The sequence below is a fragment of the Carcharodon carcharias genome, chromosome 15 (assembly GCF_017639515.1).
Source record: "Carcharodon carcharias isolate sCarCar2 chromosome 15, sCarCar2.pri, whole genome shotgun sequence".
In the NCBI taxonomy this organism is placed as follows: domain Eukaryota; kingdom Metazoa; phylum Chordata; class Chondrichthyes; order Lamniformes; family Lamnidae; genus Carcharodon; species Carcharodon carcharias.
In genome coordinates this window covers 6,135,798-6,156,192 of record NC_054481.1, presented here as the reverse complement: position 1 = coordinate 6,156,192, position 20,395 = coordinate 6,135,798, and the positions used below count along the sequence as shown (strand labels likewise).

General features: G+C 43.0%; 1 protein-coding gene across 1 annotated transcript in view; it reads left to right on the top strand.

The window, feature by feature from the left end:
- The first annotated feature begins 991 nt into the window (after positions 1-991).
- Positions 992-20,395, top strand: part of nomo (nodal modulator) — a 67,477-nt gene continuing 48,073 nt past the window's right edge. Inside the window, exons 1-10 of the mRNA XM_041206392.1 lie at positions 992-1,190; positions 4,579-4,668; positions 6,497-6,542; positions 7,507-7,607; positions 7,943-8,046; positions 8,138-8,210; positions 8,839-8,991; positions 9,299-9,436; positions 17,194-17,283; positions 18,909-19,014. Of these exons, the coding sequence (XP_041062326.1) occupies positions 1,026-1,190; positions 4,579-4,668; positions 6,497-6,542; positions 7,507-7,607; positions 7,943-8,046; positions 8,138-8,210; positions 8,839-8,991; positions 9,299-9,436; positions 17,194-17,283; positions 18,909-19,014 (1,066 nt within the window). The 5' untranslated portion in view covers positions 992-1,025. The remainder of the gene's footprint in view (positions 1,191-4,578; positions 4,669-6,496; positions 6,543-7,506; positions 7,608-7,942; positions 8,047-8,137; positions 8,211-8,838; positions 8,992-9,298; positions 9,437-17,193; positions 17,284-18,908; positions 19,015-20,395) is intronic.

Below are 20,395 nucleotides of genomic sequence, written 5' to 3'. Positions count from 1 at the left end.
CAGCCCTGAGGCTGCTGCTGCCAGCTGGGACCCCACCCCTGCCCAGAGACCCAGTGGATACCTCCAACCAAAAGCACCCACCTGCCGAAGTCGAACAGTGCTCCGAGGAGACTGCTGGCCAGTGCTCTCTCATGGCTGCGTGGGTTCAGGTCCGCGCATGCACAGCAGCGCAGTGCGCTTGGGCAGGTAAAAAAGATGCAGGCACAAGAGAAATCCAGGGCAAATGGCATCCTGGGACATGGGACAGAAAGCCAAATTTTCTTGGACAGTCCTGGAAAATCCTGGACGGTTGGTCACCCTGTCAAAACCGTGAGGGGGTCTGGATAGAGTCGATAGGGAAGAGCTGTTCCCGCTGGTGGAAGGATTGAGAACGAGAGGACACAGATTTGAGGTAAATGGCAAAAGAAACAATAGAGACAGGAGGAGAGACATTTCCACCAGCAAGTGGTTACATGATGGGGCTGAATTGCCTCCTGTTCTGTAACTATTCTGAGGTGAGAATTTCTTTTAATGTCATATGATTTTTCTGCTGGATTGCTTGCTGCCTTGTCTAGGTGATTAACCTTTAATTAGCTAGAATCATAGAATGGTTACAGCAACAGAAGGAGACCATTCATCCCATTGTATCTGTGCTGGCTCTCCAAAGGAGCAATTCCCCAGGTGCCACACTCCTGCCTTTTCCCCTGTAGCCCTGCAATTTTCTTTCTCTTCAGCTAATGATCCAATTTTCTAATGATCTGCGGTAACTCTTAGAGGCTCCAGGGGCAATCCTGGAGGGTTGTTGGCAGCCCTATGCCAGGGCGCAGTCTGTTGTGAATACACGCTGCCGGGCGCTAGGTGGCGAGTGGGTGCGGGCGGCGGGGCAGGGAGCAGTTGACGAGGGCCCCTCCCCCCACCCCCCCCCCCGACTCCCGTCATCCCATCTTGGGCCGGACGGAGACTCGTTGGCGGCGCGTGCGCGGTGGTGGTGGTGGCGGTGGCGGCGGGGGGCAGTGCCGGCGGCCGGCAGTCTGGGCGCCGCTGCGATGGAAGGCCGGAGGAGGCCGCGGGCTGTGCTCGCGCTGCTGGCGCTGCTGAGCTGCCGGGTGGCGGCGGCGGCGGCGGTGGCGGCGGCGGCGGCCGAGGATATCGTGGTGGGATGCGGGGGCTTCGTGAAGTCCGATGTGGAGATTAATTACTCGTTGATCGAGGTGAGAACAGGCCCGTCTGTGTTCAGTGAGGAGGGTGGAGGGGAGGGGAGGAGGAGGGGGGAGGGGAGGGGAGGAGGAGGGGGGGAGGGGAGGGGAGGGGGGGGAGGGGAGGGGGGGAGGGGAGGAGGAGGGGGGGAGGGGAGGAGGGGAGGAGGAGGGGGGGAGGGGAGGGGAGGAGGAGGGGGGAGGGGAGGAGGGGAGGGGAGGGGAGGGGAGGGGAGGGGGGAGGGGAGGAGGGGGAGGGGAGGGGAGGGGAGGAGGGGAGGGGAGGGGAGGAGGAGGGGGGAGGGGAGGAGGAGGAGGGGGGAGGGGAGGGGGGGAGGGGAGGAGGAGGGGAGGGGGGAGGGGAGGGGAGGGGGGGAGGGGAGGAGGAGGGAGGGGGGGAGGGGAGGAGGGGGGGAGGGGAGGGGGGGAGGGGGGAGGGGAGGAGGAGGGAGGGGGGAGGGGAGGAGGGGAGGGGGAGGAGGAGGGGGGAGGGGAGGGGAGGGAGGAGGGGGGAGGGGGAGGGGATTAGTGAGAGAGAGAGAGAGAGAGCGAGCTGCATTTACATAGCGCCCAGAGCTGTGAAAGTGATTCATTTTGGTCGGAAGGACGCAGGGGGACGATGTAAAATGATGGGGGCAATTCCAAAGCAGCAGAGGGGCCTGTGGCTCGAGGAGAAACTAAGTCAGGCTGCAAGGCCGAGCAAATATAGACCTGTTAAGGCACAAGGGAATAATGCAAGGCTTGGACTGCTGCATCTATTTTAACTCAAGGAGGGTCTTAGACCATAAGACATATGAGCAGAAATTTAGGCTATTCGGCCCATCGAGTCAGCTCCGCCGTTCAAAATTGGCCGAGAAGTTTCTCAACCCCATTCTCCCCGTAACCTTTGACCCCCCCCCCCCCCCCGCCGACCAATCAAGAGCCTATCTTATCTATCTCATTCTTAAATACACTCAATGACCTGGCCTCGGCGGCCTTCTGTGGCACTGAATTCCATCGATTCTTCCAAGGGAGGCAGGCGAATTGAGGCCGTTGATTAACGCGTGAGGATGCGATGTCGTTGCTATCACGGAGAGACCTGGTTGAGGGACGGGTGGGACTGGCAGCTCGGTATTCCGGGGTAAGGGGGAGGGGTGTAAAAGAGGAGGTGGCTTTGCACTCTTGCTCAAGGAGTCACTTACTGCAGTGAGGAGGGTTGGTACCTGAGAAGGTTCCTCAAATGAGGCCATATGGGTAGAACTTAAAAACAAAAAAGAGGGCAATCACTTTGTTGGGAGTATACTACGGTCCCAAACAGTCAGGGGAAGATAGAGGAGCAAATATGTAGGCCAGTCTCCGAGAAGTATAAAAATAGTAGAGTAATGATAGTAGGGGATTTCAGCTCCCTCAATTGAGTCCTAGAGGAGCATAGAAAGTGTAGGGGTTGGGTACTTAAAATAATTAGGAGGGTGAAGAGGGGGGCATGAAAAAACACTTGCGGACAAGATAAAGGAAAATCTCTAAGCATTTTATAAATATATTAAGGGCAAGGGGATAATCAGAGAAAGAGTAGGGCCCATTAGGGACCAAAGTGGCAATCTGTGTGTGGAGCCAGAGGACGTAGGTGAGGTTTTGAATGATTACTTTTCATCTGTGTTCACTATGGAGAAGGACAATGTAGGTGTAGAAACCAGGAAGGTTTCTGTGATATACTTGAACAAATTAGCATTGAAAGGGAGGAGGTATTAGCGGATTTAGTGGGCTTTGATTCCATAACCCTAATACACTTGCTTAGCAAAAAAATATAAATTTCAGTTTTGGAATTTTTAATTGACTTGGCCTCAGTTTTTTGGAGGAAGGGGGTTCCAGGTTTCTACTACCTTTTATGAAGAAGTACCTCCTGATGTCACCCTTGCACAGACTAACTCTAGTTATGTCCCCTTTTCTGGTTTCCTGCACCAGTGAAACTAGTTTCTCTATATCCTATCAACTGCTTCAATCATCTTAAACACCTCTGTTTAGATCATCTTTTAATCTTCTACGCTCAAGGGAATACAAGCCTAGCTAATGGAACCTGTCCTCATAATTCAACCCTTTTAGCCTCAGTATCATTGTGGTGAATCTGCACTGCAACCCGCCAATGCCATTCTATCCTCCCTAAAAGTTATTGTGCAGGTGCAGCAAGCATTTAGGAAGGCAAATGGTATGTTGGCCTTCATTGCAAGAGTACTTGAGGCCTTGCTGCAATTGTATAGGGCCATGGTGAGACCATACCTGGAGTATTGTCTCCTTACAGAAGAAAGGATATACTTGCCATTAGAGGAAGCACAGCGAAGGTTCACCAGACTGATTTCTGGTGGGGTGGGATTGCCCTATGAGGAGAGAGAGAGAGGAAATTAGGCCTGTATTCTTTAGAGTTTAGAGAATGAAATGTGATCTCACTCAAACATACAAAATCCTTATAGGGCTTGACAGGGTGGATGCAGGAAGGATGCTTCCCCTGGCTGTGGAGTTTAGGATCAGGGGACACAGTCTCAGAATAAGGAACAAGCCATTAAGGATGAGGAGGAATTTCTTCACTCAGAGGGTGGTCAATCTTTGGAATTCTCTACCCCAGAGGGCTGTGGAGGTTCAGTCATTGAGCATGTTCAAGACTGATATCGACAGATTTTTAGATATTAAAGGCATCAAAGGTTAAGGGGATATTGCGGGGGAAATGACATTGTGGTAGAGGATTGGCCATGATCTAGCTCAAGGGGCTGAATGGCTTACTCCTATTTATGTTTTTGAGGTGCTGTGCCTAGAACTGAACATGGTACTCAAAATGGGTTTGACCAGATCTTTACATAACTGTAACACCCGCTCTTTGTATTCCAGCCCTCTTGTGGTAAAGGCCAACAGACCATTAATCTTTTTAAAAAGTTTTTTTGTACCTGTTCACAAGCTTTTAGTGCTTCATGTATTTGGATCTCTAAATCTTTCTGCTTCTCCACTGTTCCTAGCTTGTCCCCATTTAGAAAATTTTACCTTGGATTCAAATTGGGTGCCCTCGCATTGGCCCACATTGAAATCCATCTTCCCCAGGTTTGTCCACTCACTCAATCTGTCAATGTTCCTTTGCAACCTTCTGCTCCCATCTGCTGTTTTGAGTTTTGCAGTGGTATCTTGAGGTATTAATTTTGGACTCTTCCAGCACATGCCCATGTACTGCTGCAAATACAGTAAAGAAGTTGGGTCTGGAGATAATTTCATTACATTGCAGTTTTATATTAGGGTTCAAAATGCCAGGGAGATTTACATTTTTGGCAAAAATGAGGAAGTAAAAGATCAAGCAAATACTGTCTTCTGAACTGAGATTTCTGATCAACAATTTAAATTTTCTGTTACACTGAAGGCAAAGCTTTGTTTGTGATTGCTTCCACAGGTTAAATTGTACACAAAGCAGGGCACACTGAAATACCAGACTGATTGTGCACCCAACAATGGTTATTTCATGATTCCTCTCTATGATAAGGTAACTAAAATACTGAAAACTGCTTCATAGATTTTTATGGTAGTAAAATTTGTGCTGAAGAGGTAACCTGTTAGTTTAGGGCAAAACCTTTCCTTAGATTAAAGGCTATTAACATAATGTTCCAAGCTTCTTTAATAATTATCTTACTTTAGAGAGAAGTGCTGATAGCAGTCATTTGGACAATGGCAGCATGATCTGTTTGTGAAACTGGGGTGGCTTAATGCATTAATAAAAAGAATAGTCGTTTGGCAGTACAGAACTTGAGTATTGCTTAATGACGTTTTGTCAAAGCTTTTTGTCTTGCACTCATCAGGACAATCACAAGAATACCAATGTCAGGTGAAGCAACAACTTTATACTGTATAAGAAGAAAGTGCTGATTGGTTGGCAAGTGAACTTTGATTGTTAGAAGCATTGCTATGGAGGATGAACCAGTTAATGGTGACTGGCAGTTAACTGCCAAGCATTGGTTGAAATTTAAACCAAGCAGCTTGACTCTGATTAGTTAAGGCACTGCCCTAAGGAATGAACCAGCAAATGGCTTTCACTTATTTTGTTCAGCTGAAACAGGCGCAATGTCTGTACATGTTCTTTCTGTCTACAAAGAACAGGGCCTGTGTATTAATATGTGTAGCTTCCAGTACACACAAATGTGCCACACTGTGAGCCCGACTGACAGTCTTAACTTGGTTGTCAGTGTAACCTTTAGCACACTGAGGATTATTTAGCAAATGTTGTCCAATTGCGGAATTATATCTAATGCTGGAAACTGTGTTTTGAGCTTTGCCAACGCGGGCTGCTTAGGTACGGTCTGCACCTTGGCTGTTGCGAACATTGGAAGGGACATGCTGTTTGATGTGAGCCGCCAGCCTTTGGGATGTTTGACCTACATACATAGCATCACACTGGCACTGAAATTCATATACCACATTACTCATTTGTGTGATAGGCAGAATGTCCTTTTGGCATGACGGCAGCATCCTGTTAATGGCGAATATCACTCATGTTGCTACTGCATAGTAGCAGCGTGAAACAGCTAACTTCACCTGTTGCTCAAATTTTTGAGATACCTTACCCTTCCAGGGTAATCTGAGGTAGACTGGGCACTTTTCAGCACTGAAAGTGACAGCCTTGGGCCCGTTCATGAGATTGCGTGATATGTAATGTGAAATAATTTGACCAGGGTAGCCATTATCCCGCAGGTTAATGTCCTTGATGCGTCCAGTTTCAGCATCAAGCTTGCATGGTGAGCAAATGGCTTGGACTGTATTTTGAAGGTTGCTGATAAAGCCAAGCTTATAGCGCGTGGAACCGTAAGAATCCCAGCACGTGTATTGACCAACGAAGGTAGGTTTCTGGTAGACCGTGGTAGAGAACCCCCTGGCAGATTTCTCAACTAGTACATCAAGGAAAGGGAGTTAATTTGACTGCTCCATTTCAACGGTGAATTTGAGTACAGGATAGAGACCATTAAGACATGCAAGGAAATTATTACATTTACTGGTGCATTCTCCATGGCAGTGCCACTGCCAATCAGAGTCCACTGGCCAACCAATTAGCACTGTCATACAGTATAAAGTTGTTGCTTCCCATGACATTGGTATCTTTACGATTGTCCTGTTGAGCGCAAGACAAAAAGCTTTGACAAAATGTCTCTTTTCAGCAATACTCATTGTGCTAGCAGTGTTAAAGAAATCTGTAGATTAATGATTCCGTTGGTGAGCAGTCCATGTTGTTTGTGGGCGTGTATGCATATAAACTAAATTCTGACATGTCTGTTGTGATTTATAATTTGATTGTATTCAGACATTGTTTCTTTCCTCTGTAGGGGGATTTCATTTTAAAGATTGAGCCTCCTCTAGGGTGGAGCTTTGGTGAGTACTCTTAATTTAGCTTGACAAAAATGAGCACACATTTTTGAAATACCTACACAGTTTACTGTGATTTTAAATGGATTAAGAACATAAGAAATAGGAACAGGAATAGACCATTCGGCCCCTCGAGCCTGCTCCGCCTTTCAATAAGATCATGGCTGATCTTGACCTTTGATTCCTTTGTCTAACAGGAATCTATCTACCTCTGCCTTAAAAATATTCAATGACCCCACCTCCACCGCCTTTTGAGGCAGAGATTTCCAAAGTCACACAACCCTCTGGAAGAAAAAAATTTTCCTCATCTCTGTCCTAAAAGGGTGACCCATAATTTTAAAACAGTGCCCCCTCGTTCTGGACTCACCCACAAGAGGAAACATCCTTTCTACGTCCACCTTGTCAAGGATCTTGTATACTTCAATCAAATCACCCCTCAGCCTTCTAAACTCTAATGGAAACAAGCCCAGTCTGGCCAACCTTTCCTCATAAGACAACCCGCCCATTCCAGGTATCAATCTAGTAAACCTCCTTTGAACCGTCTCCAATGCATTTACATCCTTCCCTAAATAAGGAGACCAAAACTGCACACAGGTATTCGAGGTGCGGACATCCAAGCGACATCAAGCACTGGACATCCAAACTTTGGAACAGGTGCAAAACAACTTTTTTTTTTAAAAAAAAGTTATTGAACATTTTGTGGATCTGGCCTGGAGAATAAAACTTTAGAAAACACAGTTCCCTCACTGGACGTTACACTCTGATCTGAAAGTGTATTTACTTAATAATAGTTCGCCTTTGTCACCATAAAGGGACACTGCTCCATTTAATCGGCAGAACATTTCATTGCATATACCATAGTGTAACAATCCTGTCCTTACAAAATAATCTATCACCTGACTTTGAGCAATGCCACAAGAGATCTGCTAGTCTTTTATAAATATTCGTAACAGTTTCTCTTCATAACCAGAGCCTACAAGTGTGGACCTTCATGTTGACGGTATTAATGACATTTGCACCAAAGGCGAGGACATCAATTTTGTGTTCACCGGGTTTTCTGTCTCTGGAAGGGTAAGAGTGAATCCTCAAAAATGACTTCAGAAATGTACAACCATTGAATCTTTTCCAGGCAGCATAGCCATTGCAGAATAATTTTGAGAGCATGTTGGAAATGATGTGACTTAATATGTTTGGTGGAGTAGGCCAATGACGTTTCAGATCTATTAGAGGAAAGCAAAGTGATTGTTTATGAAGCAACCTACTTGGCTAATTCTATCCTCAAGTTGCCATATTGCTATTGAAACTAAGCATCTCTTATTGATTATTTTTATTTCATATAGTTAAGTTGCCAGTGCAAGAAGTAAACTTTACATAATTTTGTAATATTGTGACTTTTGTTTTATCAGGTGCTAAGCAAAGGTCAGACTTCAGGACCGGCTGGCGTTCATGTTATCTTAAGAAGGATTGGAAAGGATGTTGATCAGACTTCGTTGACTCAAACTGGAGGAAAGTATGTACTTGTTTAACTGTGATTTCAATATGGTGGGGAAGAGGATCATGTTTTTTTCTGAAAAGAATTTCATTTTTCTTTCTTTTGACAGATATGTATTTACGAAAGTGCTGCCTGGTGACTATGAAATCTTTGCATCTCACCCCACCTGGACTTTACAAAAAGTAGGTTTGTTTTTACTCATTGGTTAATAGCTTGTAGCTGCTATAGTCGGAAATTTTCAACGTGAATACATTTTTGGGTTTTGGTGACTATCCATGTAGGAGGGCTCAGATGGTGTAGCTGTCATGTAAAGGCCTGGAGGTTTCTGAGGACCTTTGGTTTGTCTCAATTAAATATAACCATGCCATATAATTCACCAACAGATGCCATCGCACATCAGTGACACTGGACACACTGCCTATTAGTTTCAGCACTTATGCATACTTTCAGTACAAACACTTCATCAAGCCATTAAGGCTCGTGGTATGCATTTGGAAAAGAGTGGTTACCAAGGAGTGATAATAAGCCAGCAATCTAATCTTGTAGCTGAAATGATAGGTATAAGACACTTGAGTTTTACACATGTTGTTTATTTCCTATCTGAGCCCCTCAACTAGATTTTGGCTTCTATTAATTACCTTGTATTTGTCATTCTCTGTATTGTATCATGAAGAGTACCTTATCCTCTTTTAAGGGGGCTACCATATTAGTAAGTTGAATTTAATTTGTTGGAATTTTCAGGTGAAATCTGAAGATATTTAACTGCAGTGAAATTCTTACATTGTAGAACTTTTTTTTGTTTTTTTTTAGGCATCTACCTCAGTGCAGGTGATAAATTCTAATGCAAACACAATTGATTCTCTTGTGGTTGCTGGATATGAGGTTTTGGGCTCTGTGCGAAGTGATGGAGAACCAATGAAAGGTGTAGTGTTCCTGCTATTCTCCTCATCAGTCGCAAAACAGGTGAGAGTGAATTACCTGATCTTTGTAGGTTCAATTAGCAGCTATGCAGAGGATTTTGTAACGTATTAAGCTCCTGAATTATTTATGATTTGAATTTGGTCATTTAAAGGCACTCATAATTTACCTTTTTAAAAATTATGCATTTCATTCTTTTGCAACACCTTTGGGAAGGGTAAATGAGAAGCAGTGGCCTTGTGTGTAAGGTGGTAATTATGGCTGATCCCCTTGAAAGCCTCTAAATTGCTGTTACTTTTCATCCAATGGAGTAATTGCTCCTGACAATTGATGTGCCCTTTCTTACTGGTAGGATATCTCTGGCTGCAATTTATCTCCAGTTGAAGGATTTCAAGCAGCAGATGAAGCCTCATCTTTCCTGTGCAGTGTTTTGTCAGGAGAAGATGGATCATTCATTTTTCCATCCCTCCCCAGTGGAGAATATACAGTGGTGAGTAAGAGATGGATAATTCTGGTTGCATTAAAGAGGTTGGAGTTGTCATTTCTCGGTTGGTTATGTACGCAAGCGGCATTGTTGCAAGTACACAAATGCAATGGGAGATTGAAAAAGCAAAGCCAGCCCGAATACTTTTTTTTTGCACAGATGTGGGAAGGAGAGGAAAGTGCAGATGCTTGGGTAGCAGAAGTTGAAGCCTGACCTAAACATCCTGCAATAAGCAAGTTTGTGTTCCCAACCAGCCTGGGGAATGGCTTAAACCTTGAGCCCTTTCTACAACATTAAAATCACTCTGATGAGGCCGACACAGGTACAGTGGACCGAATGGCTTCCTGTGCTATGTGGTTCCATGATTTTAAAATTGTTTGAAGAATATGACATTAAGTATTGCTGGAACGAGAGACATGTTGCTGAAACTTTTTACCTTTCACTGATCGGGACAAATGCAGAAATGCCAAATTTCAAGCGATCACAACAGTTTACACTGTAGAAGAAAAGGGTGCTCGTTGGTTGGCAAGTCAGCTCTAGCGGAGGCATTGCCATGGAGAAAGCAACTGGGAACTATAGGCTGCTCCCAGGTAATTCAAAAGGGGACAACGCTTGAACATATTCCTTTTGCAGAGGATGGGTCCCTACATCTGAATGTATGTTGCTTCTAGCAAGCATAAATGAGCCATGTTATGAGCTCGACTGATCATCTTAAATTATTTGTTAATGTGACTATTAGCGCACTCGGGATTGTTCAGCATGTGCTACCCAATCTTGGAATCACGTGTAACAGATGTTTTATTTTGGGTTTTGCAAGCGTGATCTGTACTCTGCCTATTACGAACAACTGAAGGAACATACTGTTTGATTCGATCAGCCAGTTGCAGGGACATATCCTACGTTCCTGGCATCACACCAGCAGTGAAATTTATGCACAATGTTGCTCAGTTGTGTGGTAGGCAGAATGTATTTTTGGACTGATGGCAGCACCTTGTTAGTGGAAAATACCACTTGCATAACCACTGCATGGCAGCGTGAAATGGCTTGCTTAATCTGTTGTTGAATTTTGACAATTTTGTTTTAAATATGACATTGGTTGGAATGTACTGATATGGTTTGAAAGGGTTGTAGGAAATGGAAGGTTGGCTCTGTTTGAAGAGGTAGGTTGAGTAGAATGGAGTTCCACAGGGCTTGATGCAGGACCTGGTACTCATCAACATTTTCATAGCTGTGCTGTATGAGAGTGGCAGCATCTATGTCTTGAAATTTGCGGATGACACAAAAATAGCAGTATATTTAGTTTGGAGGATGGAGAAAAACTATAACAACACTGAGACTGTTTGGGGAAATGGGCAGTACTTAATGCAGGTAAAGTAATGCATTTAAGGATAAGAAGCAAGCACAGAAATTACACGATTAGTGCAAAGTATTGACAGATGGACCAGGGAATGGATCCATTTAAATGTCCAGACAACATCTGAGAACTGATTCCCGACAGACCTCGCAGTTTCTGCGCATGCGCAGACCGGGAGCGGGCCGTGTGTTTGTAATTCAGCATTTTAAGCTGTTTGGGCTGAGGAGGGGCCCAGCTTGCCTGTGCAGAAAGGGAAAATGGCATGAAAACCCATGTCATGTGACCGGGAGCAGAGCACCATTTGAAGACAAGGGTCCCAGGTAGTGACTCCGTGGACTCTGCCTTGGTCGCATGTGCCATTTTTTTGTGCAGTGTGGTGTGTTCAGCCATTGTTTGCCTGTTAATTCAATGAACCTCTTATTTACCCTGAATGTTAAAAGATAAGATAGATATAGTAAATGGTTTTATCTTTCTGACCTTGTATAACAAAGTTTATTTTTGTTCAAAATCCGTGGAACCCTGTGGCTTCATTCTCTTAGCAAGTGTCGGATCTTGAAACTTTATGTGCTTTAAACAAAATATTATTGATCCCTAACCAAATCTTACCAAAAACTTGGGGGGCTGGTCTAGGATCATAACCTAAATTGGGAGATTGGCCCAGGATTATCACAACTGTTGAAGGTTTGCCTGCTTAGAAGACTCAGAGTGAATGGTAGAGGTCCACAAGCTGGCTAAGAACACTGGAGAGTTGGGTTGGGGATGGTAGAGGCCACAGGCTTGGATTGGGAGGGGAGAGGAATGGATCCAGTGTGGGGGCATGTTTGTGAAATTAGCTGCATTGAGATTTTGAGATGCCAAAGAGTAATCTTGACGCTGATGGCAGCTTTAGCGGGAGTGGCAATTAAACAGGAGCCAGAAGCCATGGAAAACTGAGGCGGGGCGGGGGGGATGATGTCAAGGAGAGATCAAGGAGCTGAGGGCTGGAATGGGAGATCAGAGGGGTAAGATTTGGAGAGGTTGCAGCTCACAGGACCAGATGGGGGTAACTACTTGAGAGGAGAAGATTGCAGAAAAGAAAAGCAAAATATATCAATTTAATAATGAAGGAAATTAAATCAATAAAATGTTAACATCCCTTCAGATTGGATTAGAAAATAAAATGGTTGTTGGTCGACAGTTGAGGCTCACAGATGCAGCACTGCTCAGTGGTTGAAGTCACTGCCAAACAGTGACTCGCAAGTCTGAAAAGCAGAAAATGCTGGCTAAACTCAGCAAGTCTAACAGCATCTGTGGAGAGAGAGAGAGAACAGAGTTAACGTTTCGAGTCCTTATGAGTCTTCTTCAGAGCTAAAGAAAAGTAAAAATGTAATGAAATTTATACTGTTTAAGGTGGGTGGAGCAGGTGAAGCTGGATAGAAGGCCAGTGATAGGTAGAGGCAAAGGAGAGATTGCCAGACTTGACATGGACAAAAAGGACCAAGGGGTGTTAATGGTAGTGGTACTGGCTAAAGGAGGTGCTGATGGTGGCATTCAGGTCAGAAGCAGAATGTGATAACAGCAACTAGCTATTAACACCTTCTGCTTTCTCACCCCTGTTACGATCACCTTCTGCTTTCTCACCTGAATGCCACCACCAGCAAATTCCTTTATCCAGTACCACTATCATTAACACCCCTTTGTCCTTTTGTCCTTGACATCTCTGGCAATCTCTCCTTTGCCTGCACCTATCACTGGCCTTCTACCCAGCTTCAACTGCTCCACCCACCTTAAACAATATACATTTCATTACATTTTACTTCTTAGCTCTGAAGAGTCATACAGACTCAAATTTAACTCTGTTTTTTCTCCACAGATGCTGTTAGTCCTGCTGAGTTTTTCCAGCATTTTCTGTTTTTGTTTCAGATTTCCCAGCATCTGTAGTATTTTGCTTTTATCTTAGTGACTCACAGGTGTTTACTTAATAGATTGCCAATATAAATGTTTATGTGGATAGTTTCAATGTTAAATGCTGCCTTAAAATCATCACAAAAAATTGTGGCTATTACTACATTCTTTTATGGGATGTGGGTGTCACTGCCAAGGCCAGTATTTGTTGCCCATCCCTAATTGCCCTTGAACTGAGTCTTGCTGGGCCATGTCAGAGGGCAGTTCATCAACCATGGATCTGGAGTCACAAGAATGCCAGACCAGATAAGGATGGCAGATTTTCTTCCCTCAAGGGCATCGGTGAGCTGGATGAGCTTTTACAATTGCTGACAGTTTCACGGTCACAGAGACTAGCTTTATATTCCAGATTTTAATTAATTGAATTTGAATCCCACCAGCTGCCATGGTGGGATTTGAACCCATCTCCCCAGAGCAATAGCCTGGGCCTCTGGTGGTGATAATATCACCTACGTCAGCACCCCTTTGTCCTTTTGTCTGTGACATCTTTGGCAATCTCTTCTTGGCCTCCACCTCTCACTGGCCCCCTATCCAGCTCTACCTGTCCCACCCCCCTCTACCAGCTTATATTTCACCTCATTTCTATCTTTCTTAGTTCTGATGAAGGGTCATACGGACTCGAAACGTCAACTGTATCCCTCTCCGCAGATGCTGTCAGACCTGCTGAGTTTTTCCAGCTATTTTTGCTTTTGCTCTGGATTACTAGCCCAGTGACATTACCACTACTGTACTGCCTCCCCCCAGTGATCGGCCAGGGTGTTACACATGGAACATCAAGATTAAGTGCATTCTTCAGGTGAAATGTTATTAGATGGCCGAGGATAATAGAACCAGAAGCACGGTGCGCAGATATAATTTTGTCCCTTGAGGCTGCTTTGCCATTCGATAACAACATGACTGATATGATTGTGACCTCAACTTCACTTTTCTGTCTGCCTTCCGCAGCCCTTGACTCCCTTGTCAATCAAAAACGTATCCAACTCAGCCTTGAATACATTCAATGACGCAGCCTCCACTGCTCTCTGGGGGAAAGAATACCACAGACTCATGACCGTCTGAGAGAAAAATTTAATTCTCATCTCAATCTTAGGGAATTAGGGAAGGCCCCTAATTTTTAAATTATGTCCCTTAGTTCCAGATTCCCCCATAAGGGGAAGCATATCCCCATTGTCAAGTGCCCTCAGGATCTTAAATGTTTCAATTTTCACCTCATTCTTCTAAACTCTAATGGGTATAGGCCCAAACTGCTCATAAGATAACCCCTTCATCCCAGGAATCAGTCGAATGAATCTTCTTCTAACTGCTTTTAATGTAATTATATCCTTTCTTAAGCAAGGAAACCAAAACTATACATAGTGCTCCAGATGTGGTCTCATTAAGGCCCTGTACAGATGTAGCAACAGTTTCCTACTTTTCTACTCCATGCACCCTGCAATAAACGCCAACGTTCCCTTTGCTTTCCTAAACATATGCTGCACCCACATGTTAACTTTTTGTGATTCATGTACTGGGACACCCAGATCCCTCTGTACCATAGAGTTTTGCAGTGTCTCTCCATTTGAGTAAGGTACTGCTTTTTTTATTCTTCTTACCAAAGTGGACAAGTTCACATTTCCCACATTATGCTGTATCTGCTAATTTTTTGCCTAATCATTTAACCTAGCTAAATCCCTTTGTAGACTCTTTATGTTCTCTATCCTACTTACTTTTGTATCATCAAATTTAGCTACCCCACATTTGGTCCCTTCATCCAAGTTATTGATGTAGATTGTAAATAGTTGAGGCCCCAGCACCGACCCCTGTGGTACTCCACTAGTTACAGCTTACCAACCTGAAAAAGACCACTTTATCCCCATTCTCTGCTTCCTGTTAGCTAACCAATCCTCTATCCATGCTAGTATGTTACCCCTTATACCATGAGCTCTTATTTTGTGTAGTAACCTTTTATGTGGCACTTATCAAATGCCTTTTGGAAATCCAAGTACACCACATCTGCAGGTTCCCCTTTTTCCACCTTGCTTGTTCCTTTCTCAAAGAACTTTAATAAATTAGTCAAACATGATTTTCCTTTCACAAAACCATATTGACTCTGCCTGATTGTATAATGTTTTTCTGAATGTCATATTACTACATCCTTAATAATGGATTCCAGCATTTTCCCTATGAAAGATGTTGGGCTAGCTGGCCTATAGTTTGCTGCTTTCTGTCTCCTTCCTTTCTTGAATAAAGGTGCTCCATTTTTTCCAATCCACTGGGACCATTCCAGAATCTAGGGAATTTTGGGAGATCACAACCAATGTATCTACTATCTGAGCAGCCACTTATTTTAAGACTGTAGCATGCAGACCAACTGGTCCTGGGGAACTTGTCAACCTTTAGTTCTAATAGTTTCCCATTGCCTTTTCCCTAGTGATTATGATCACTTAAAATTCCTCCCTTCCTTTCACCTCTTGATCTTCAAGTATTCTTCGGATGCCTTTAGTGTCTTCTACCGTGAAGGCAGACACGCGATGGCTATTCAATACTTCTGTCATTTCCTTGTTTCCCATTATTAATTCCCCAGTCTCCCCCTCTAACACTCACTTTAGTTACTCGTTTCCTTTTTAAATACTTGTAGAAACTCTGACCATCTGTTTTTATATTCCGAGCTAGTTTTCCCTCGCACACTAATTTGTCTTTGTAAATTTTTTAGTCAACCTTTGCTGGTTTTAAAATTCTGTTCAATTTTCTGACCTGCCACTAATCTTTGCAGAATCGTATGACTTTTCTTTCAATTTGATACTAACTTGAGCTTTCTTAGGTATAGCCATGGATAGTGCATCCTTCTCATGGGGTCTTTCTTTCTCAATGGAACGTATAAAATATTAAGAAATGTTACATAAAATATAAAAAAACATTATATAGGTATCAATTTGGACCTGCAATACCTGTTATGCCTACAGCTGGCGCGTTGCTAAGGATTTGCAATGTCATTGTGTCTTGCTTTGAATTAAAGCTTTTATGATAGGCTGCCAACTCACAAATGCTATTTTACATTGAAAGTTTGTAGAAGAACTTTTAGCCCGCCTGCAGTCACAGGCCCTGGCCACCGGGTGTCTCTACAGACCTGCCTCTTCCTTTTGAAACCTCATTCAAAGGGCAATTTTGGTTTTTGTTAGTGCAGTTAAATTATTGAACATTTTTTTAATATCCTATACGAATACATTTACTTTCTAGGTGCTGTCCGTACCCCCCCCCCCCCAAAGCTTGCCACTACTCTTCCCCTGCTGAGTGGTCACACTGGTTTTGTGTTTCACTGCTTGAGTAATCTGTGCCTGACTATTGTTCCAAATCACTTGCCTTCTCTTGTCTGCTTTAGTTTTGTTTATTTGTAAATAGAGCTAGATCACCTATGTTGTTGCATAAGGAGAATAAGACCAAAGGCACTTTTCAGGCCAGGCAGGGTTAGATGGCAGGCAGATTAAACCAAGGTGGGGAAGGAGGTGGGAGAGGGATGAAAGGAGAGTGAAGTGAAGAAAGAAAGGGAGAGATGGGAGGATAGAACAGAATGAAGGAGGTGGGGGGGAGGAAGAGAAAGGAGATAAGATGAGGGAGGGTTGGAGTTGTCAGTGTGAATTTTGTCTCCATTTTTTGAGGTGAGGGAGGTTACATGGGCGGCAGGTGGTTAGGTAACTGAGTTTGCTTTGGCTGGGATGCCAGGACTTGAATGCTAGTTTGGGATGTTCAGCAAGGCATGCACGGGAGATTTCAGCCTCACTGGGCTGGTGAGGCTGTCTTTACATGACAAAAACAGAATTACCTGGAAAAACTCAGCAGGTCTGGCAGCATCGGCGGAGAAGAAAAGAGTTGACGTTTCGAGTCCTCATGACCCTTCGACAGAACTCTAGTTCTGTCGAAGGGTCATGAGGACTAGAAACGTCAACTCTTTTCTTCTCCGCCGATGCTGCCAGACCTGCTGAGTTTTTCCAGGTAATTCTGTTTTTGTTTTGGATTTCCAGCATCAGCAGTTTTTTTGTTTTTATCTCTGTCTTTACATGACTTCTGTTTAAGCAGGGAATGGGGTGGATGTCCCTTTCATCAATGAGTTGGCACTGGCAATTGTCTTTTACCTTATTGCTGGGGGGAGGAACTTGTGCTGCATGCTTGAGGCGTTCATTTTAGATCCCTGCTTACTTCAGGACATGAGCAGAATGATGTTCTGGTACTTTTTACCTTACCAGCAGCATTCTTTAGACCACTTGGGAATTTGATCAAGGGACATCAAAATGCCAATTTCGTGGCAGTTGCTGATGGATCCTGAATTATCCTGTCGCAGTCAGATTCTATTAAAGTTAGCCTGTAAAATTTGGTGAAAAGATTGCATTTTTCTAAAGTTTTTTGCAAATATTTGTTGTAATATGCCTTTAGTTTTTGCTTTGCCAAATTTGGAAGCCTAATGAGTCTCTTTGGACCCTTTAAATTATAGGTGCCATTCTACAGAGGAGAAAGAATTACATTTGATGTTGCTCCATCAAGACTAGATTTTTCTGTGGCACACAACAGTTTAAGGATTGAGGTACAGTGCTGTCAAATTTTCATGTATCCAGTTTGTTTGAATGACTAAGAAGTTTATAAATTAGCTGATCGTGCTGTGTTCCTCTACCTTAGTAACCTTTAATTAATATTTTGCATGATCATGTGCAGGTGTGTCATGCTGATTCTAATGTGTTACCATACAATATTGAAAGCTATTTTCCGATGAGCTCTAATGAGCAGTTAGCTAGAAAGTTAATTGAATTCTGCACTTCAGAATGTACAATTTTACAGCAAACGCTGGGTAAAGACCAGTACTTTACTGTTTAATGTCAACTGTGTGGTTAGTGTTGTAGTGTTAATGTATACATGTATCTATCAAAGTAGCTATCACATGAGAACCAGGAAAACCATGTCAATCCGCTAACAGTACCTCTGTAGTCTGGAAGAGGTAGCAACTGAAAATTAAGCACTTCCATGGAAGGGGACATGAAATCAGAGGGACATTTATAATGGGCTATGTTCCTAGCGGTCAGTTCTTGGCAGATTTCTGAGCAATTGGTTTGCATGCCTGTTATCTCTCTTGAGTGGTGTACTGGGGGGGAGGGGGGGCTATAATTGTAAAAATGAAGGAAGCAATTAGTCAAAACAACATGTTTTTAAAGCTCTGCTTAAGGAAAATAGGCAAATTTAATGTTGGGGGAGAGTATGTATTTGAAACCAGCCATTTTCATAGATTTTTAGCATCTTAACCTTGTGTATTTCTGTATAATTCCAAAACTTTACAGACAACTCACACAATCAGGAGGCTCTACTGGGAACAGGATTAACCTGTTCCACCGTTTAGTTAGATTCTGATTGACCTGTACCTCTCCTCCATTGGACCTGCCTTTGCTTTAGATCACCTGATATCCTTGCCTGACAATAATCCAGACAGTTTGGTCTTGAAAATATCGATTAATCCAGCATCCACAGTCCTTTGGGGTAGAGCATTCCAGATTTCCACTCCTCTTTGTGTGGGGAAATTACTTCCTGACTCCAGAGAGCTTTGGTAAATTACGATTAATGTAGCTACAATTTCTCCTTCCCTTCCTTCAGTTTTTCTCTGTCCTTTTTAAAGATTGTATAGGCTGGAGTATTCCAGTCAGGCCCAGGTTTTAGCCACATTTCCATAATGACTACTCCATTATATCTTTTAAGTTGAGTTTGTACCTCATTTGTTTTATTTCTCATATTACATGGATTTCTGTACAGAGCCCTTATTTGGGTAACTGCCTCCAATCTGCCTATATGTCCCGCTGGACTTTTTCTCCCATTTTTTGACATTATATGGATTTTCTCCTCCCATAACCTTCCTAGTTTTTCACTCCTCCACTACCATATTTGCCTTTGCCACAGTGTGCTTCCACCCACCATGTCATGTGGTTTAGTTTGCTCTTTGAAGTTTCCACAAGTCCATATGAAGTAATATTGCTGAAGTTCTGCCTTATTTATTTAACAATGGCAAGATTTTTGAAAATGACAGTATAAAAACTTTATTGGTCCAAATAAATATTTTTTATTGTTAAGTATTCCAAAGGCCAGTAGTTTGTGTATCATAATTTATATTTAGAACTTTACATCGTTATTTGTTTGTGCCCTTTTCCTTATCAAAGTTATGTGTTGCAGCCTGTCTTTCGAGTGATGGGTTTTTCTGTTACGGGCCGGGTTTTGGATGGTCCCAATGGACGAGGAGTTCGTCATGCCACTGTTATCCTAAGCACCCAGATCAAAGGTATGTAAAAGGTGGTGCCGCATTGTACTTTTGGTGCTTACGGTGCTGTTTTTTATAACAAGAGGACATGTTGTGATGTCCAAACAAACTGCTGTTGGAAGTATAACATGTACCAGAAAAGAGTATCTTCTGCCCCCTTTGAAATTTCTAATTTGTTGATCCTTAAAGTCTATGGAAAAATAAAGACCAGACACAGCGTGCATTACTGAAGCTCAATAATTATAGCAACATATGCCTTTTCTGTTTATCAGTTTCATTAAGATTTTGTGCAAATACAACTTCAACATGTTTTTTTCTGGTTCCGAATTTCACTTGTGTGAATATGCTATGGTTGTTTCTAATGAACAGGTATTAAAAGGGAAGTATAAAACAGCAGACATAGGCACATATCAGCACATGGAGATCTTTAGCAAGGGATTTTGTTTTACTTTGTACTGGCTGCATTAAACTGTAAATATGCAAAGTTTGCTTTCTAATTTTAAAAAAAATTCTTAACCCATTGTACGGCCATTTAATTTGTAAGGAAACAGCTGGATGATGAGTTAATGGACAATTGCTAAAATTCTCCCTGGACATGCAAGCTTTCAAGGTTGCGTGCAGTAGGTTCTGTTTTTCCTACTCCACAGTAATACAAACAATATAATTATGTTTCCCTGTTTGTATTGTGGTTAAAATACTATTGGCAATGCACTCATTGGTGCAGTATCGCTGTAGTATTCAACTGTTGGAGTACAGTCTTTTGTAAATTGCTGACTTCCTAGAAAATGTAAATTCTAATATTTGTACAGTTCAGCAGAAATGTGTCCAGTGGTTCCTGGTGAGGGCTAATGGTTTTCTGTGACGTTTTGTTTGCTGACATACACAATAATAAAGTTTGATGTTAAACAGCGGCGTATTGATGAAAGTAACTCACGTTTGCTACTTACCCATTGTGATGCTCTCACTTGTGAAACTGTTGAATATAGTCGGAGCTCACAGCAGGACATTTCTGATCCCTGATAATCATGTGTATATCATTCTTAATTTAACCTTGTGCAGAGATGATGGGGAGCATATTGCAATGGAACAGGATCAAAATTACACAAATCAGTTGTATGTCCGAACAAAGAAAACAGTTATCTCTGTCCAGCTCCAGATGCAACAAGGGCTGGAAAATTTAATTTGCGAGTGTGTTCTTGGAGGTTGTTTGCGCAATTTTTCTAGTTTTTCTTGTACGCAGCAGCAAACAATACCAGTACAACTAATATAACCAATATAATATAACCAGTATAACCAATCTAACCAGTATAACCAATGTACCCTCTTAAGATGTATGGGCACATGATGACTCAGAGCAGCAAATAGGTTGTGTGTGGCCTATGTTCCTTTTAAGATGTGCGTG